This window comes from Ornithorhynchus anatinus, chromosome 12, assembly GCF_004115215.2.
Source record: "Ornithorhynchus anatinus isolate Pmale09 chromosome 12, mOrnAna1.pri.v4, whole genome shotgun sequence".
In the NCBI taxonomy this organism is placed as follows: Eukaryota; Metazoa; Chordata; class Mammalia; order Monotremata; family Ornithorhynchidae; genus Ornithorhynchus; species Ornithorhynchus anatinus.
In genome coordinates, this window is record NC_041739.1 from 2,021,218 (window position 1) to 2,039,860 (window position 18,643).

The window sequence follows — 18,643 nt, forward strand, 5'->3', positions numbered from 1 at the left end:
AAGACCGGGCTCTTTAATAATAATAATGCTGGTATTTAAGTGCTTACTATTGCCGAGCACTGTACTAAGCGCTGGGGAGGTACACGGTAATCAGGTTGTCCCACCTGAGGCTCACAGTCTTCATCCCATTTTCTAGGTAAGGTCACTGAGTCCCAGAGAATAATAACAATAATGCTGGTATTTGTTAAGCGCTTACTACGTGCAGAGCACTGTTCTAAGCGCTGGGGGAGATACAGGGTCATCAGGTTGTCCCATGTGAGGCTCACAGTTAATCCCCATCTTACAGAGGAGGGAACTGAGGCCCAGAGAAGTGAAGTGACTTGCCCCAAATCACACAGCTGACAAGGGGCGAAGCGGGGATTAGAACCCATAACCTCTGACTCCCCCGCCGGGGCTCCTTCCACCGAGGCCCCGCTTTAGACCGTGAGCCCATCGTGGGGCAGGGACGGTCTCTATCTGTGGCCCAATTGTCCATTCCGAGCGCTCAGTCCAGTGCTCTGCACACCGTCGGCGCTCCGTAAACACGATCGAGGGAATGAATGAAAACGAAAGTAAGATGCAGGGCCAGGCCTGGCGAACATGAAGCGCGACAGCAGGGCAGGAAACAGAGAGACGGAGAAAGAGGAGGGAGACAGAGAGAGGAGAGACGGAGAAAAGGAGAGAAAGGGAGGGAGAGGGAGAAAGAGAGGGAGAATGCGGTCTAACTTTTGGCTTCAAAGCTCGTCCATCCCCTGGCTCCCTCCTACCTCACCTCCCTTCTCTCCTTCTCCGGCCCGGCCCGCACGCTCCGCTAACCTTCTCCTTGGGCCTTTTCCCCTCCTGTCCCCTCGTCGACCCCCGGCCCACGTCCTTCCTCTGTCCTGGAACGTCCTCCCTCCTCACAGCTGCCAAACTCACTCTCTTCCCCCCTTCGAAGCCCTACTGAGAGGTCACCTCCTCCAGGAGGCCTTCCCAAACTAAGCCCCCCTTTCCCTCTGCTCCTCCCCCCCCGCCCCCATTCCCCTCTCCCGCCCTCTGCTCTTCCCCCTTCCCCTCACCACTCTGCTCATTTCTATATATTATTTATGACCCTATTTATTTTGTTAATGAGATGTTCGTCCCCTTGATTCTATTTATCTTGATGATGTGGTCTCGTTTTTGTTCTGTTCTGTTTGGCTCTGCCGTCCGTCTCCCCCTTCTAATAAGAATGTTGGTATTTGTTAAGCGCTTTCTATGTGCAGAGCACTGTTCTAAGCGCTGGGGGAGGTACAGGGGAATCAGGTTGTCCCACGTGAGGCTCCCAGTCATCATCCCCATTTTGCAGATGAGGCAACTGAGGCACAGAGAAGTGAAGTGACTCGCTCACAGTCACCCAGCTGACAAGTGGCAGAGCCGGGCTTCTAGGCCATGAGCCCATCACTGGGCAGGGATTGTCTCTATCTGTGGCCGAATTGTCCATTCCAAGCGCTTAGTACAGTGCTCTGCACACAGTAAGCGCTCAATAAACACTATTGAATGAATATATACTATTTATCACCCTATTTATTTTGTTAATGAGGTGTACAACCCCTTGATTCCATTGATCTTGATGAGCCCATCAAAGGGCAGGGACCGTCTCTATCTGTTACCCATTTGTCCATTCCAAGCGCTTAGTACAGTGCTCTGCACATAGTAAGCACTCAATAAATACTGTTGAATGATTGTTGTTTTTGTTTTATTCTCTTTTGCTTTGCTGTCCCCCCCGATTAGACCGGGAGCCCGTCATTGGGCAGGGATGGTCTCTCTCTGTTGCCCAATTGTCTATTCCAAGCGCTTAGTGCAGTGCTCCGCACAGACTAAGCACTCAGTAAATACTATTGAATGAATATATATTGCTTATTACCCTATTTATTTTGTTAATGAGGCATACAACTCCATGATTCTATTTATCTCGATGATGTTTAGTTTTTTGCTCTGCCGCCTGCCTCCCCTTTCCCCCTCCTCCCTCCCTCTCCTCTACCCCTTTACCCTCCCCACAGCCCTTGTCTATATTTGCAGATATTATTTATTACTCTATTTTATTAATGATGTGTATATGTCTATAATTCTATTTATCTATTTTGATGGTATTGATGCCTGACTACTTGTTTTGCTCTGCTGTCTCCCCCTCTGAGACTGTGAGCCCTTCAGTGAGCAGGGACGGTCTCTATCTGTGGCCGAATTGTCCACTCCAAGCGCTCAGTCCAGTGCTCTGCACACAGTAAGCGCTCAATAAATAGTACTGAATGAATGGTCTCTGTGGCTAAATTGTCCATTCTAAGCACTCAGTCCAGTGCTCTGCACCCAGTAAGCACTCAATAAATACTACTGAATGAATGGTCTCTATCTGTGGCCCAACTGTACTTTCCAAGCGCTTAGTCCAGTGGTCTGCACACACTAAGCGCTCAGTAAATACTACTGAATGAATGGTCTCTGTGGCTGAATTGTCCATTCTAAGCGCTTAGTCCAGTGCTCTGCACACAGTAAGCGCTCAGTAAATAGTACTGAATGAGTGGCTTCTATCTGTGGCCTAATTGTCCACTCCAAGCGCTTAGTCCAGTGCTCTGCACACCCTAGGCACTCAATAAATAGTACTGAATGAGTGGTCTCTGTGGCTGAATTGTCCATTCTAAGCATTCAGTCCAGTGCTCTGCGCACAGTAAGTGCTCAATAAATACTACTGAATGAATGGCTTCTATCTGTGGCCTAATTGTCCGCTCCAAGCATTCAGTCCAGTGCTTTGCACTCAGTAAGCGCTCAGTAAATAGTAGTGAATGAATGGTCTCTGTGGCTGAATTGTCCATTCTAAGCCTTCAGCCCAGTGCTCTGCACACAGTAAGCGCTCAATAAATGCGTGGCTCAGTGGAAAGAGCCCGGGCTGGGGAGTCAGAGGTCATGGGTTCGAATCCCGACTCTGCCCCTTGTCAGCTGGGTGACCGTGGGCCAGTCACTTCCCTTCTCTGCGCCTCAGCGACCTCATCTGTCAAATGGGGATGAAGCCTGGGAGCCTCACGTGGGACAACCTTGTATCCCCCCAGCGCTGAGCACAGCGCTCTGCACATAGTAAGCGCTTAACAAATACCAACGCGATCATTATTAACTTCTCTGGGCCTCAGCGACCTCATCTGTCAAATGGGGATGAAGCCTGGGAGCCCCACGGGGGACACAACCTCATGGCCCTGTGTCTCCCCCAGCGCTCTGCACATAGCAAGCGCTTAACAAACCCCAACATTATTCTTATCATTATTAAATATTACTAAATGGACGGTCTCCATCTGTGGCCCAGGGGTCCATTCCAAGCGCTTAGTCCGGGGCCTCTGCACACACTAGGCGCTCAATAAATCCGACCGGATGAATAGCTAGGATTGATCGCCCTATTTATTCGGTCGAGGAGGCGTACAGCTCCTCGATCGTCGTTATCCTGATGATGATGGTTTGGTTTGAGTCTGTTTGATTTAACGGCGAGCCGGTGCTGGGGCGGGGATGGGGGCTCTCGGCGGCGCCGTTGCACCAGCGAAGCGCTTAGCGCAGCGTTGTGCACCGAGTGGGCGCTCGGGGGGAGGGGGGACGGGACGACGACGAATGCATGACAGAGGGAGGGAAGGGGGGCGGGAAATAATGTGGGTATTTGTTAAGCGCTTCCTATGTGCACAGCGCTGTTCTAAGCGCTGGGGGAGACCCGGGGGAATCAGGTTGGCCCCCGTGGGGCTCCCAGGCTTCATCCCCATTTGACAGATGAGCTAACTGAGGCCCAGAGAAGGGAAGTAATAATGTTGGTATTTGTTAAGCGCTTACTATGTGCAGAGCCCTGTTCTAAGCGCTGGGGGAGATCCAGGGTCATCAGGTTGTCCCTCGTGAGGCTCCCGGGCTTCATCCCCATTTGACAGATGAGCTAACTGAGGCCCAGAGAAGGGAAGTAATAATGTTGGTATTTGTTAAGCGCTTCTTATGTGCAGAGCGCTGTTCTAAGCGCTGGGGGAGATAGAAGGGAATCAGGTTGGCCCCCGTGGGGCTCCCAGGCTTCATCCCCATTTGACAGATGAGCTAACTGAGGCCCAGAGAAGGGAAGAAATAATGTTGGTATTTGTTAAGCGCTTCCTAGGTGCAGAGCGCTGTTCTAAGCGCTGGGGGAGACCCAGGGGAATCAGGTTGTCCCTCGGGGGGCTCCCAGGCTTCATCCCCATTTGACAGATGAGCTAACTGAGGCCCAGAGAAGGGAAGTAATAATGTGGGTATTTGTTAAGCGCTTCTTATGTGCAGAGCGCTGTTCTAAGCGCTGGGGGAGATAGAAGGGAATCAGGTTGGCCCCCGTGGGGCTCCCAGGCTTCATCCCCATTTGACAGATGAGCTAACTGAGGCCCAGAGAAGGGAAGAAATAATGTTGGTATTTGTTAAGCGCTTCCTAGGTGCAGAGCCCTGTTCTAAGCGCTGGGGGAGACCCAGGGGAATCAGGTTGTCCCCCGTGGGGCTCCCAGGCTTCATCCCCATTTGACAGATGAGGTCACTGAGGGACCAGAGAAGGGAAGTAATAATGTTGGTATTTGTTAAGCGCTAGCGTGGCTCAGTGGAAAGAGCCCGGGCTTGGGAGTCAGAGGTCGTGGGTTCGACTCCCGGATCCGCCACTTGTCAGCTGTGGGACTGCGGGCAAGTCACTTCCCTTCTCGGGGCCTCAGTTCCCTCATCTGTCAAATGGGGATGAAGACTGCGATTCCCCCGGGTCTCCCCCAGCGCTCGGCACAGAGTAAGGCGCTTAACAAATACCAACATTATTACTAGGTGGCGAGCACTGTTCCAAGCGCTGGGGTGGTCCCCCGTGGGGCTCCCGGTCTTCATCCCCATTTGACAGATGAGGCGACTGAGGCCCAGAGAAGGGAAGCGAGTGGCCCCCCAGTCGCCCGGCTGACAAGGGGCAAGAGCTGGGCCTCGAACCCCTGAGCTCTGCCTCCCAAGCCCGGCCTCTTGCCCCTGAGCCAGGCAAAGCGCGGGAAACCCTGGGCCCTGCCCCCTCCCCGCCCCTTTCCCTCCCCTCCCCTCCCCCTTCCCTTCCCTTCCCTCCCCTCCCCCCCTCGGCTGGCAGCGCTCCCCGCAGCGCATCGCACCGCGCAGCACCGCACCCCGCCCGCCCCATGAGCTCCGCCCTGACCCCAAGGTACCTTCCCCTCCCCCCCCTTCTCTCCCCCCCCCTCGTGGTACCGTCCGCACCCCCATTCCCCCCCCCCCGCCACGTGGTACAGCCCGTCAGTCACCCCGTGTGTGTGTGTGGGGGGCACTGAGACCCCCCCCCCGCCCCCTCCTCGTGGTACAGCCCCCCAGGGTTATTCCCCCCCCCCCGCCCCATGGTACAGCCCTTCCCCCCCTCCTCGTGGTACAGCCCCCCCCCCAGGGTGTCCCCCCCTCCTCGTGGTACATCCTCCCCCCACCATAGTGTACCCCCCCACCCCCTCCTCGTGATACAGCCCCCCACCCCATGGTGTACCCCCCCACCCCTTCCTCGTGATACACCCCCCGCCCCCCATGGTGTATCCCCCAGCCCCATCCTCGTGGTACAGCCCCCCCTCTCATGGTGTCCCCCCCCCACCCCCTCCTCGTAGTACAGCCCCCCATGGTGTACCCCCCCACCCCCTCCTCGTGGTACAGCGCCCCCACCCCGTGGTGTCCCCCCCTCCTCGTGGTACAGCCCCCCATGGTGTACCCACCCACCCCCTCCTCGTGGTACAGCGCCCCCACCCCGTGGTGTACCCCCCCAATCCTCGTGATACAGCCCCCCCCCCTTGGTGTATCCCCCCAGCCCCATCCTCGTGGTACAGCCCCTCACCCCATGGTGTCCCCCCCATCCTCCTGGTACATCCTCCGCCCCCCATGGTGTATCCCCCCCACCCCCTCCTCGTGATACCCCCCAACCCATGGTGTCCCCCATCCTCCTGGTACATCCTCCCCCCCATGGTGCTTCCCCCCCACCCCCTCCTCATGATGCAGCCCCCCCATGGTGTATCCCCCCCCCCATTTGATGCAGCCCCCCCCCCATGGTGTATCCCCCCCATCCTCGTGGTACATCTTCCACCCCCCCATGGTGTCCCCCCATCCTTGTACATCCCCCACCATAGTGTACCCCCCCACCCCCTCCTCGTGATACAGCCCCCCCCCACCCCATGGTGTACCCCTCCAATCCTCGCGGTACAGCCCCTCCCCATGGTGTAACCCCCCGCCCCCACGGGGTCATCATCATCATCATCATCATATTGGTATTTGTTAAGCGCTTACTATGTGCCCAGCGCTGTCCTGAGCGCTGGGGGAGATACAAGGTCAGGGGGTTGTCCCACGTGGGGCTCGCAGGCTTCACCTCCCCTGTACATACAGATGTGGTCACTGAGGCCCAGAGAAGTGAAGTGACTTGCCCCAAGTCACCCAGTTGACAAGTGGCAGAAGTGGGATTAGAACCCACGACCTGTGACTCCCAAGCCCGGGCTCTCCCCCCCACCTTGTGCCCAACTCCCCTCACAGTTATAGCCCCCCACCCTCCTCGTGGTACAGACTCCCCCATGGTAATTCAATTCAGTAGTATCTATTGAGCGCTCACTAGGTGCAGAGTACTAGATCCCCGCCCATTGAGGGGCTTAAAGTCTAATCACTGTAATAGCCCCCCCCAGCCCCCTGCCCCATGATACAGCCCTCGCTCCCCCCCACGGACCCTCCCCCCCACCTTGTGCCCAGCTGCCCCCCACTCCCCACCCTGTGATAATAATAATAATAATAATCATGATGATGATGGTATTTGTTAAGCGCTTACTATGTGCCAAGCACTGTTCTAAGCTGTGGGGTAGATACAAGGCAATCAGGTTGTCCCACGTGGGGCTCACAGTCCCAATCCCCATTTTACAGATGAGGGAACTGGGGCACAAAAAGTGAAGTGACTCGCCCAAGGCCACACAGCGGACAAGGGTCGGAGAAGGGATTCGAACCCGTGACCTCTGACTCCCAAGCCCGGGCCCTTGCCACTAGGCCGTACTGCTTCTCCGAGACCCGCCCTGCTCCCCCACCCAATGGTATAATCAAAACGTTGGTATTTGTCCCGTGCTTACTATGTGCCTAGCACTGGGGAAAGAGCCCCGGTTTGGGACTCTGAGGTCGTGGGTTCTAATCCCGACTCCGCCACTTGTCAGCTGGGTGGCCTCGGGCAAGTCACTTCTCTGGGTGTCAGTTCCCTCATCTGTCCAATGGGGGTGAAGACCGTGAGCCCCACGGGGGACCACCTGATGACCCTGTCTCTCCCCCAGCGCTTAGAACAGTGCTCTGCACATAGTAAGCGCTTAACAAATAGCAACGTTATTATTATTATCTCGCCTTCCTGTCCTGGGGGAGCGGGGTGGCGTCGCGGCCTCCCTTTCGTAACGGGCGCTGCGGGACTTTGTTCTTCCGCCGCAGGGATGGCGGCGAGCGGCCCTGTAGGAAGCGGGACGACTATTTGGAGTGGCCCGAGTATTTCATGGCCGTCGCCTTCTTGTCGGCCCAGAGGAGCAAGGACCCAAACTCCCAGGTGAGCCGGTTCCTGGATGATAATAATAATAATCATGTGGGTATTTGTTAAGCGCTTACTATGTGCAAAGCACTGTTCTGAGCGCTGGGGGGGATACAAGGTGATCAGGTTGTCCCTCATGGGGCGCACAGTCTTCATCCCCATTTTACAGATGAGGTCACTGAGGCCCAGAGAAGTGAAGTGCCTTGCCCAAAGTCACACAGCTGACAAGTGGCCGAGCCGGGATTAGAACCCATGACTTCCGACTCCCAAACCTGTGCTCTTTCCACTGAGCCACGCTGCTTCTCCCGCGCGGCACGCGCCCACCGTCCTTGCGGTGGCCGCCGTCCCGGGGCTGACCGCTGGGGAACGTGGACGCCTCGGTCGTTTCTGCTCTCGTTCGTTCGATCGTTCGGTGGCGTTTATCGAGGGCTTATATGTGCCAGGCGCTGTACTAAGCGCTTGGGAGTGGAGCGAAGCAGCGCGGCCCAGAGGATGGAGCACGGGCCTCTTGATTCTATTCATTGCCATCGCTCTCGTCCGTCCGTCTCCCCCGATTAGACCGTAAGCCCGTCAGAGGGCAGGGACCGTCTCTACCTGTTGCCGATTTGTCCATTCCAAGCGCTTAGTCCAGTGCTCTGCACATAGGAAGCGCTCAATAAATACTGTTGAATGAATGAATGGAATCAGGAGGTAATGGGTTCTAACCCCGGCTCCGCCACTTGGCTGCTGTGTGACCTCGAGCGAGTCACTTGGCTTCTCTGGACCTCGGTTCCCTCATCTGGAAAATGGGGAGGAAGACTGCCAGTCCCACGTGGGACACCCTGATTACCTTGTAACTGCCCCGGTGCTTAGAATCATGCTTTGCACATAGTAAGCGCTTAACAAATACCTTTATTATTAGTAGTAGTAGTATTACAGAGCTTAGCACGCAGTGGGTGCTGAGTAAATGCCCTCATCGTGTTACCGTATTAGGGTTTTGTTCCTTTTTTGGTATCTGTCAAAGCGCTTACTACGTGCCTGGCACCCTTCTAAGCGTTCATTCATTCAATCCTATTTCTTGAGCACTTACTGTGTGCAGAGCACTGTGCTAAGCGCTTGGACGGAACTCTACAGCCATGAAGAGAGACCACCCCTGCCCCCCACGGGCTTCCAGTCTAGAGCGATAGATCCGTTGGGATAGATACGAGATAATCAGGTCGGACATAGTGCCCGTCCCACGTGGGGCTCCCGGCCTTAATCCCCCTTTTACAGACGGGGTAACCGGGGCACGGAGAAGTGAGGTGACTTGTCCGAGGTCACCCCCAATCGTCTGCCCTCTCTATTTTGGTCGGTGCCTGGAACAGAGGCTCGGGCTGTGGTGGAGGGCATCGCCCGTGGGTCCCGGGAGGGCAGAGGGGGAGGGGACGCCCCTGCTGCCGCCCCCCCCCCCCCCCCCCCGAGTCCCCGTCCCTTCCCAGGACGAGGGGTCTGACGGGGCGGAATCTCCTCCGCGCAGGTGGGCGCCTGCATCGTGAACACGGAAAACAAGATCGTCGGGATCGGCTACAACGGGATGCCCAACGGCTGCAGCGACGACCTGCTGCCCTGGAGGAGGGCCGCCGACAGTCGACTGGACACCAAATACCCCTACGGTGAGGCCCGCCGCCCGCGACCGTCGGCCCCGGTCTCCCGCCGCCGACCCGCTGGGTGACCGTGGGCGAAGCCCGGGACGTCTCGGGGCCTCCGGCGATGAGAAGGCGGGATGGCGTTTTCTTAGCACGTGCTCTAGAGCCGGGCGGGGGGAGTCCTCCGTGTCCCGCTTCCCGCTTTGCCCGTGGTTTCTCGTGTCCCAGGGATTCAGAGCGGCAGATCCCAGTTAACACGCGTGCCCTCCTGCGTCCCGGCGGAAGACGACGGTGTTCTCCGCTAGACTGGAAGCTCCTTGAGTGCGGGAACCGTGCCTTCTCTTCTGGCTGCGCTCTGCCGGGGGATGGTGGTCACAGATAATGATGGCATTTCTTAAGCGCTTGCTATGTGCCAAGCACTGTTCTAAGCGCTGGGGGAGATGCAGGGTCATCGGGTTGTCCCACGTGAGGCTCGCGGTCTTCATCCCCATTTGACAGATGAGGAAACTGAGGCCCAGAGAAGTGAAGTGACTCGCCCCAGGTCATACAGCGGACAAGTGGCGGAGCCGGGATTAGAACCCATGACCTCTGACTCCCCAGCCCGGGCTCTTTCCACTGGGCCAAAATAGTAATAATGATAACAACAAGAGTACTTGTTAAGCACTTACTAAGACCGCACAGTAAGCGCTCAATAAATATGATTGAATGAATAAATGAATGCTATGGGCCGTGTCCGACCCGATTTGCTTGTATCCACCTCGGCGCTTAGTACAGTGCCCGGCCCAGAGTAGGGGCTTAACAAATACCATAATTATTATTATTAATAATAATAATGCTATTTGTTAAGCGCTTACTATGTACCAAGCACTGTTCTAAGCGCTGGGTTAGGTCCACGGTAATCAGGTTGTCGCATGTGGGGTTCCCGGTCTTAATCTCCATTTTACAGATGAGGTCACTGAGGCACAGAGAAGTGACTTGCCCAAGGTCACACAGCAGACACGTGGCGGAGCCGGGATTAGAATCCACGTCCTCCGACTTCCGAGCCCGTGCTTTCTCCACTAAGCCACGCGGCTCAGTATTGCTATTACTATGTGCCAAGCACTGGGCTAGATACAAGATCATCAGGTTAGACACAGTCCCTGTCCCACGCGGGGCTCCCGGTCTCAATCCCCATTTTAAAGATGAGGCAACTGAGGCCCCGAGAAAGGAAGTGACTTGCCCAAGGTCACACAGCAGACACGTGGCGGGGCCGGGATTAGAACTCATGACCTCCCGACTCCCAGGCCCGGGCTCTAGCCACTAGGCCGGGCCGCTTCTAGCCTTCAGGCTTAGGAAAGAGCGCGGGAGCGGGAGGACGGTCCCGGAGGCAAGGGGGACGTAGGGAAAGGAAGCCGGCTCGTCCTTCCCGGGATTGGCCCGTCCAGCGACTGCCCCGGCCCCAGCGAGCCGCGGCCCGGAACGGGATTTCCGGAGGTCAGACGGGAAGCCGAGTTGTCATTCCCGGGGAGCGGCCGGTCGGGTCGTGTCCCCAGAGAGTCATCCGGACGATCGGACAGGCAGCGTCGAACGCGGGAGTCCCGTGTGACCGGTTGATTGGAGGTGGGTCGGGGCCGGGGAGAGCCGGGACGAATTGCGGGGACGTTTTAGTCTCTTTTCATCCCAGATGGCCTTCAGCGGGACGCTCTTTGCTTCGGGGTTTCGACCCTGTCTTGCCCGGGAGCGGAGCTGTCTGGGTTTAGGACACGGCGGGGGGCGGGGAGAGCCCCGGGAGCCACTCACGTCAACGGCGCCGTCAGGAGCCCGAGTCCCCCCGGGCCCGGCCCGGCCCGTCGCGCGGAGATGAGAGCGGCCGTCGTGGCCGCCCCCCACCCCCCGGTCCGTGCCGTCCGAGGTCAGGCTGACCGAGACTCGTCCCCCGTCCGGCCCGGGGGATCCCGTCCTCGAAGGAGACGCGCCGCTGGTCAGGCCGCCGTCTGGACGCCCCACCGACTCTGCCGGGAGGGACGGGACCGGCACGGCTCGCTGCCTTCAGGGCGTCTGAAACCCGGCCTGCAAAACAGAATCTCTCATACTCAAAAAACCCGGAATCTTCTCCTTTCGTTCCTTCAGTCCTATTTATTGAGCGCTGACTGTGTGCAAAGCCCTGTACTAAGCGCTCGGGAGAGGACAGTACAACAATAAACACATTCCCTCCCCACAACCAGCTCATAATTCCCCTCCCTAATCTTCTCTGGCCTAGTCTTTCCGCGGCTCCCTGCCCCATGTGGGACGAGGACCGTGTCCTATCTGGTTATTTTCTATCTACTCCGGTGCTTAGTACGGCGCTTGGCGTGTTGAGAGCTTTTGATCAATACCGCAGTTATTAACCGGGGGGTGAAACGTGCCCCGTAGTTGGTTTCTTACCCGTCTGTTCAGCCTTCAGGCATTGCTGAGGAGAAAATAAAGAAGAATCGAGCTTTAATGGAATCTGTTAAGCGCTTTCTATGTGCCCCAGGAACTGTATTAAGCACCGGGGTAGATTTAAGTTGATCGGGTTTGAAACAGTCCCCGTCCCGTACGGGGATCACGATCTCAATCCCCGTTTTGCCCACCTCTCAGTGGGTTAAGCGGGTGAGCGTGCATTTGTCGAGCTCCCACCGGGGGCCGAGGATTTCTCCGCTGCTGCAGCCAGGACAACCCCCGGGCCTCCCCGTCGTCCCGCGGGACCTCCGTCCGCTTCGGGGTCCCCTGCCCGAAGGGACTGATGCGGATTCTCCTTGCTCCCACCCACCCCGCAGTGTGCCACGCCGAGCTGAACGCCATCATGAACAAGAACTCCACCGACGTGAAGGGCTGCTCCATCTACGTCGCCCTGTTCCCGTGCAACGAGTGCGCCAAGCTGATCATCCAGGCAGGTACGGGCCAGGCCGGACCCGGCCGGGCAGTGGCGGTCTCCCGGTGCCCACCGCGGGTTTGACCGGGGCCGGGGTGCGGGGACCGGCGACGTCCTCCACGGGCCCGGGTGGCCGTCCTTCACCTCGGCTGGCAGAGACTAGGCCCTGGGTGGCTGACAGTCAATTGTATACATTGACTGTGTGCAGAGCCCTTTGCTGAGACGGGATTAGAACCCGTGACCTCTGACTCCCAAGCCCGGGCTCTTTCCACTGATCCACACCGCCTCTATCTTCGCCTGCCGAGGCGGGCAGTGGATCCGAGAGAGATGGGGCCCGGGCCTGAGAGTCAGAAGGACCTGGGTTCTGATCCTGGTTCTGCTGGCTGACCTTGGATTAATCGCTTTCCCTCTCTGTGCCTCAGTTCCCTCATCTGTAAAATGGGGGTTGAGACCGTGAGCCTCATGTGCCACAAGCACTGCATCCAACCTCCTTAGCTTGTGTCTGCTTCAGCGCTTAGTACAGTGACCGACACATAAGTGTTCGACAGATACCATTAAAAAAAAAAAAAGCTCATCCACCCGTCCCCCGTGAAATCCCCCATGGCAAAGAATCGTGGGCGGAACAGGGCTCTCCCCCACCCCCTGCCTCCCCCGCCCCGCTTTTAGGTTCGGGTATCGGCGGTGACCGGCAGATGTGTCTATTTCCAGGGATAAAAGACGTCATCTTCATGTCCGACAAGTATCACGACAGCGAGGAGGCGACGGCCGCCAGGCGCCTGTTTGATTTAGCCGGGATCGAGTACAGGTAGGCCGGGGGCCGGAGGAGACTGGGCGCGGGCGGCCGCCTCTCCGGAGGGGCCCCGGCGTCTCCGTTGAACCGGCGACGGACCCTCACCCGCCCCTCCGAAAGATGTCAACAGTCAGCGGGAGAGAGGAGGGCCGGCCGGAGAAGAAACCGTTTCCTCCACGGTCGGGGCCCGATAAATGTCCCCAGTCAGCTGGAAATTGAGGGGGGCGGGTGGCCGAGAAATGGCCCTCTGGGTTAGGGGAGGGACAGAGAGCGGGAGGCGGGTGTTCCTAGAGATTCCCTGCTGGGAGCCCCGGCATTTTCCCGGGGTGAATAAGAAGTGCATCCCGCTCCTTCCCTCTTGCTGTGTGACTTTGGACCGGTCACTTCACTTCTCTGTGCCTCAGTTACCTCACTTGTCAAATGGGGATTGAGACTGTGAGTCCCACGTGGGTCCACCCGATTGCCTTGTATAATAATAAAAATAATAATGTTGGTATTTGTTAAGCGCTTACTATGTGCACAGCACTGTTTTAAGCGCTGGGGGAGGTACAGGGAAATCAGGTCGTCCCACGTGAGGCTCACAGTTAATCCCCATTTTACAGACGAGGTAGCTGAGGCACTGAGAAGTGAAGCGACTCGCCCACAGTCATACAGCGGACAAATGGCAGAGCTGGGATTCGAACCCATGACCACGGACTCCCAAGCCCGGGCTCTTTCCACTGAGCCACGCTGCTTCTCTACCTCAGCGCTTAGAACAGTGCTTGGCAGATAGTAAGCATTTCAACCCCATCATCGTCATCATCATCACCCCACGCCGCTGTTCTTTCCCAGACCCTACCCCGGCCTACCTCCTCAAATGCCCCTCCATTCCTATCTTATTATCTATTATCTATTAGAGAAGCAGCGTGGCTCAGTGGAAAGAGCTCGGGCTTGGGAGTCAGAGGTCATGGGTTCGAATCCCAGCTCTACCACTTGGCAGCTGTGTGACTGTGGGCGAGTCACTTCACTTCTCTGTGCCTCAGTGACCTCATCTGTAAAATGGGGATTAACTGTGAGCCTCACATGGGACAACTGATGACCCTGTATCTACCCCAGCGCTTAGAACAGTGCTCTGCACCTAGTGAGCGCTTAACAAATACCAACATTATTATTATGTCCTCCCACCTCCCTCCACCCCACCTTTTGTCACTTCCAGGGGCGGACCTGGTGGAGGTCAGTGGGTCCAAGGAATGGTTGGAGGATGTAGTCGGTGATGATGACGATTATGGTATTGGTGAAGCGCTCACTATGTGCCAGGCGCTGTACTAGGCACTGGGGCGGATACAAACAAAATCGGATTGGACCCATTCCCTGTCCCACGTGGGGCTCGCAGCGTCAATCTCCGTTTTACAGATGAGGTAACCGAGGCCCAGAGAAGTGAAGTGACCCGCCCGAAGTCACACAACAGACAAGCGGCGGAGCCGGGATTAGAATCTGTGAGCTTCTGACTCCCAGGCCCTGGCTGCATTAATAATGTTGGTATTTGTTAAGCGCTTACTATGTGCTGAGCACTGTTCTAAGCGCTGGGGTAGATATAGGGTCATCAGGTTGTCCCACGTGAGGCCCAGAGAAGTGAAGTGACTTGCCCACAGCCACCCAGCTGACAAGTGGCAGAGCCGGGAGTCGAACCCATGACCTCTGCCTCCCAAGCCCAGGCTCTTTCACCGGAGCCACCCTGTATTCACTGCACCAGGCTTACTACAGTGCTCTGCACATAGTAGGCGCTCAGTAAATACCATCGATTGATTGATTGACTTCTGCAGTAAAGACCAGCTGAAGGATATGGAAGCCAAGCATCCTCAGGATACTGTGGCAGGGTGGGGGTCACAGATTGGCCACTACGGAGATGAACTGGCCAACGTAGCCCGGGTAGGGGCCTCCCTCCCCTTCCTCTCCCGACCACGAGGAGACTCGATGGACACCCCCCTCCCGCCGTCCCAGGCCCTCGACGCGTCAGGTCGTGAGCTCCGTCTTTCCTCTCTCCCATTTAGGAAATTCACCCCCAGGTGCAGCCAGATCGTGATCGACTTCGATTCAATTAGCAGGCGGGCCGGCCAGAAGCCTCAGTGAGTCACGTCTCATTAAGCCACAGAAGAGCGGGATTAGCCTCTCCTAAGGAACCGCCGAGGCCCGTCATCTCCACGCTCCACTTCGCTGTAGTCGCCGGCGCCACCGAAGGGGAATCGAGCTTGGCATCTTCCCGGGCGCGCGCCTGGCACACGGACTACTCTGTCTCTCTACACTACTCGTTTCTGCTTTTAGGAAGAACCCGGGGGGTAGGGTTGTGTGTGTACGTGGGGGGCCGGTCATTGACTTTTGTCCCCCTACACACACACACCCTCTGCACCCTCAGGGGCCTGAGTCCATCCCAGCTGCCCCACGGATGGACGCACAACTGTCGGTGTGTTTTTTGGGGGAAGGACCACACGCTCGCCACAACCCCGGCTAGTTAGAACGGGCTGCCCTTGGAGATGAAAGCGGAAGCCCCTGTTGGAAGAGCATTAAATAGTGTTAACGGAAAGCCACGCGCAGCACCACTGAGCCATTTTTCAGACACCCCTGGGGGGGGGGGGTGTCCAGGGGAACGGGGCGGGTGCCCGATACGGTGAGGAAAACCAGACAGCTTTAGCTGTTGGGCTGGTTCGCGTTCACAATGGCGCAGTCACGTGATTTCTTGGCATTTAGTGGGGATGGGGAAAATTCCCGGTTTAAGCTCCCGGAGCCCTGCCTTCCTTCCAGGCTTCTTGAGGACGTTTGGGAGGGGCTGTCCCCCTCAATCTGCAGGGAAAGGAGCGTGTCTTCCCTTCTTTCTGGACCGGGATTCGACTGCAGGTGTCTGGGAGGGTCAATTCCACCCAGCTTGACCCTTTCTGGGGGTCACTCCCTCCTCCTCCTTCCCTCCTCCCGACTCCCTCAGGCTCCATCAATTTGAGCTGGGGGGTAGGGTCTAGACCCTCTCCCCTCGAATTCCCCCCTCTCCCCCCCGATTGTCACCTCGTTTAGGTTTCTTTTGCCATATTTCTTAAGTCCTTACTATGTGTCAAACACTTTTCTAAACTCTCGGGTAAATATAAGTTAATTAGGTTGGACTCAGTCCCTGTCCCACGTGGGGTTTACAGTCTAAGTGGGAGGGAGAACAGGAGAACTGTTTACTTCTCAGTGCCTCAGTTTCCTCAACTGTAAAAGGGGGATACCTGTTCTCATCCTACTTAGGTTGGGAGCCCCATGCAAGACAAAGGACTGTGACACATAGTAAATGCTTAACAAACCCCATTAGACGGCACAGAGAAGTAAAGTGACTTGCCCGAGGTCACGCAGCAAACGTTTGGCAGGGTCGGAATTAGAACCCAGGTTCCCTGACTCCCAGGCTCGTACTCCTTCCACTAGGCCACGTCACTTCTCTCTGGGCAGGGAACGTTTCTACCCACTCGGTTGTACTCCCCCAGTCGCTCAGTGCAGAGCCCTGCTTGTAGTGAGTGCTCAATATATATCATTGCTCGATGTCACTGAACCTTCAGAGCCAACGATTCTTCCTTCCCTGTCGCTCCGTACTTCTTTTTTCCCCTCAAAAGTAGTCTATTTTGGGGAACTTTTAATTCCTCTCGAAGGTGTGGTGCTCCGTTAGGTAGGTCACTATGGAATGAGGCTTGTTACCGGTCTGATTAAAACCTTATTGAAATCGACTCTGCTACCTTGTGCTTGCTGCTCTGCCTTAAGGGTGGGTTCGGTGTTTCCCCGGGGTGAAAGCACATAGCTTTCAAATGGGCGCTCAATAAGTACCGTCATTAGGAGTGCTAAACAAGCTTGCATTGCAGGACTCTGCAATCCGTGGTATTTACTGAGCACTTACTATGGGCAGAGCACTGTGTTGCGTGTGGGAGAGTACAATACAACAGAGTTGGAAGACCCGGTCCTTGCCCACAAGAATCTTCCAGTCTACAGTAAGCGTGCAATAAATACCCTGTCTGTGTACTGATCAACTGGCGGGAATCCAATAGACCGTGAGCCCGAGGTGGGACCGGAACCGTGTCCAATCCGATTTGCCTGCGTTCCCCACCGAGAGCTTAGTACAGTGCTTGGCACACGGTAAGCGCTTAACAAATACCATGGTTATTATTATTAGAGGAGCAAGCAGTGGGAGATGGAGAAGGGGAAGTAGGAGTAACATCGATCCACCCACCTGCTCCCTGCTCCCATTCCACCCCAGCTTGCCCTCTCCACCCTTCCCGAACTCACCTCCTACCCCGCCTCACCCCTGGCTCTCCTCAGTCCATCGGTTGGTCATCTATTGAGGGCCGACTCCACGCCGCACACCGTACAAAGCAGTTGGGAGAGTACGCCAGTCGTAATCAAGCACGGGGCCTGCCTGCAGAGCACTTCCACCCTAAAGGCGGAGGGAGGCGGATCAAAATGAATAAGAAATCATGGAAGCGGGAGAAAGTGCAGTGGTTAGAACAGATATGTCGGGATGAAATTGTGGATCAACAATCGAACGTGCAGTTGAGTACCAAAAGGGTAAATTCAACCCACATATTCAGTCTCTCACCAAATCCTGTCAGTTCTGCCTCTTTGATATTGCTAAAAAACTCGGGCTTCCCATCCAAACCGCCACCACGCCGATCCAGGGACTTACCCTCTCCCGCCTTGACTATTGCATCAGCCTCCTTGCTGACCTCCCGGCCTCCTGTCTCTCATTCATTCATTAAATAGCATTGACTGAGCGTTTACTATGTGCAGGGCACTAAGCGCTTGGAATGGACAATTGGGCCACAGATAGAGACCATCCCTGCTCAACGACGGGCTCGCGGTCCAAACGGGGGAGACGGACGGCAAAACAAAACGGAACAAAACCAAAACAACATCATCAAGATCAATAAAATCAAGGGGATGTCCACCTCATTAACAAAATAAACAGGGTAATAAATAATGTATACAAATGAGCACAGTGCTGAGGGGAAGGGGGAAGAGCAGAGGGTGGGGGGACGAGGGGAAAAAAGGGGGAGCAGAGGGAAAGGGAGGGGCTCAGTGCTACTACCCACAGTTGCTGTCACTTTTTTTAGACCACAGACTGGAAATCAATACCTCCTTCTCAAATTGAGAAGTGCTAACAATTAGTCCCTCTTTTTATCCATTAATATGCAGCTCTGAGGTTCACTTGAATCTTATCCTCTCCCCACTCTAGTCCATACTTCACTCTGCTGCCCGCATCATTTCTCTTAAAAATAATCATTCATTCATTTAATAGTATATTGAGCACTTACTATGTGCAGAGCACTGTACTAAGCGCTTGGAATGGACAATTGGGCAACAGATAGAGACCATCCCTCAGTCCATGTCTCACCATTCCTCAAGAACCTCCAAAAGGTTTCTTGAAAGCTTTCGATGGGCTCGCCCCCTCTTACCTCGCCCCGCTGACCTCCTAATGCCACCCCAGTGTGCACACTCCGCTCTTCTAGTGCCAGCTTACTCCCGATGCCCCGACCTTGTCTCTCCCGCTGCAGACCCCTTTCCCACATCCTCCCCCTCCATATATGCCAGACCACCTCTCTGCCCAGCTGCAAACCTTTATTGACTGATTAAAATCTCTAATTGACTAATTACCATCTAGTCTGTTCTGTGACCTCGGCAAGTCATTTCACTTCTCTGTACCTCAGTTCCCTCACCTGTAAAATGGGCGTGATGATGATGGATGGCCCGTTGTTCTAGGGGTATGATTCTCGCTCAGGGTGCCACAGGTCCCGAGTTCAAATCCCAGACGAGTTCAAACATTTTAGGGAAGCAGCGTGGCTCGGTGGAAAGAGGCCGGGCTTGGGAGTCAGAGGTCA

The 18,643-nt window shown here is 56.0% G+C and overlaps 1 protein-coding gene and 1 long non-coding RNA gene across 2 annotated transcripts; one reads left to right on the plus strand and one right to left on the minus strand.

Moving 5' to 3' along the window:
• The first annotated feature begins 5,085 nt into the window (after window positions 1-5,085).
• DCTD (dCMP deaminase) lies at window positions 5,086-15,343 on the plus strand. Its single transcript, XM_029076415.1, has 6 exons — window positions 5,086-5,146; window positions 7,420-7,531; window positions 9,009-9,144; window positions 11,895-12,011; window positions 12,698-12,794; window positions 14,810-15,343. The coding sequence occupies exons 1-6, from the start codon at window positions 5,124-5,126 to the stop codon at window positions 14,886-14,888; spliced, it is 564 nt and encodes a 187-aa protein (XP_028932248.1). The 5' UTR covers window positions 5,086-5,123; the 3' UTR covers window positions 14,889-15,343.
• LOC114815437 lies at window positions 11,072-18,294 on the minus strand. Its single transcript, XR_003763211.2, has 4 exons — window positions 18,221-18,294; window positions 17,055-17,202; window positions 11,521-11,545; window positions 11,072-11,166 (listed from the first exon to the last, which is right to left on the minus strand). It is a non-coding gene; the product is annotated as an uncharacterized LOC114815437 (long non-coding RNA).
• Window positions 18,295-18,643: the final 349 nt, after the last annotated feature.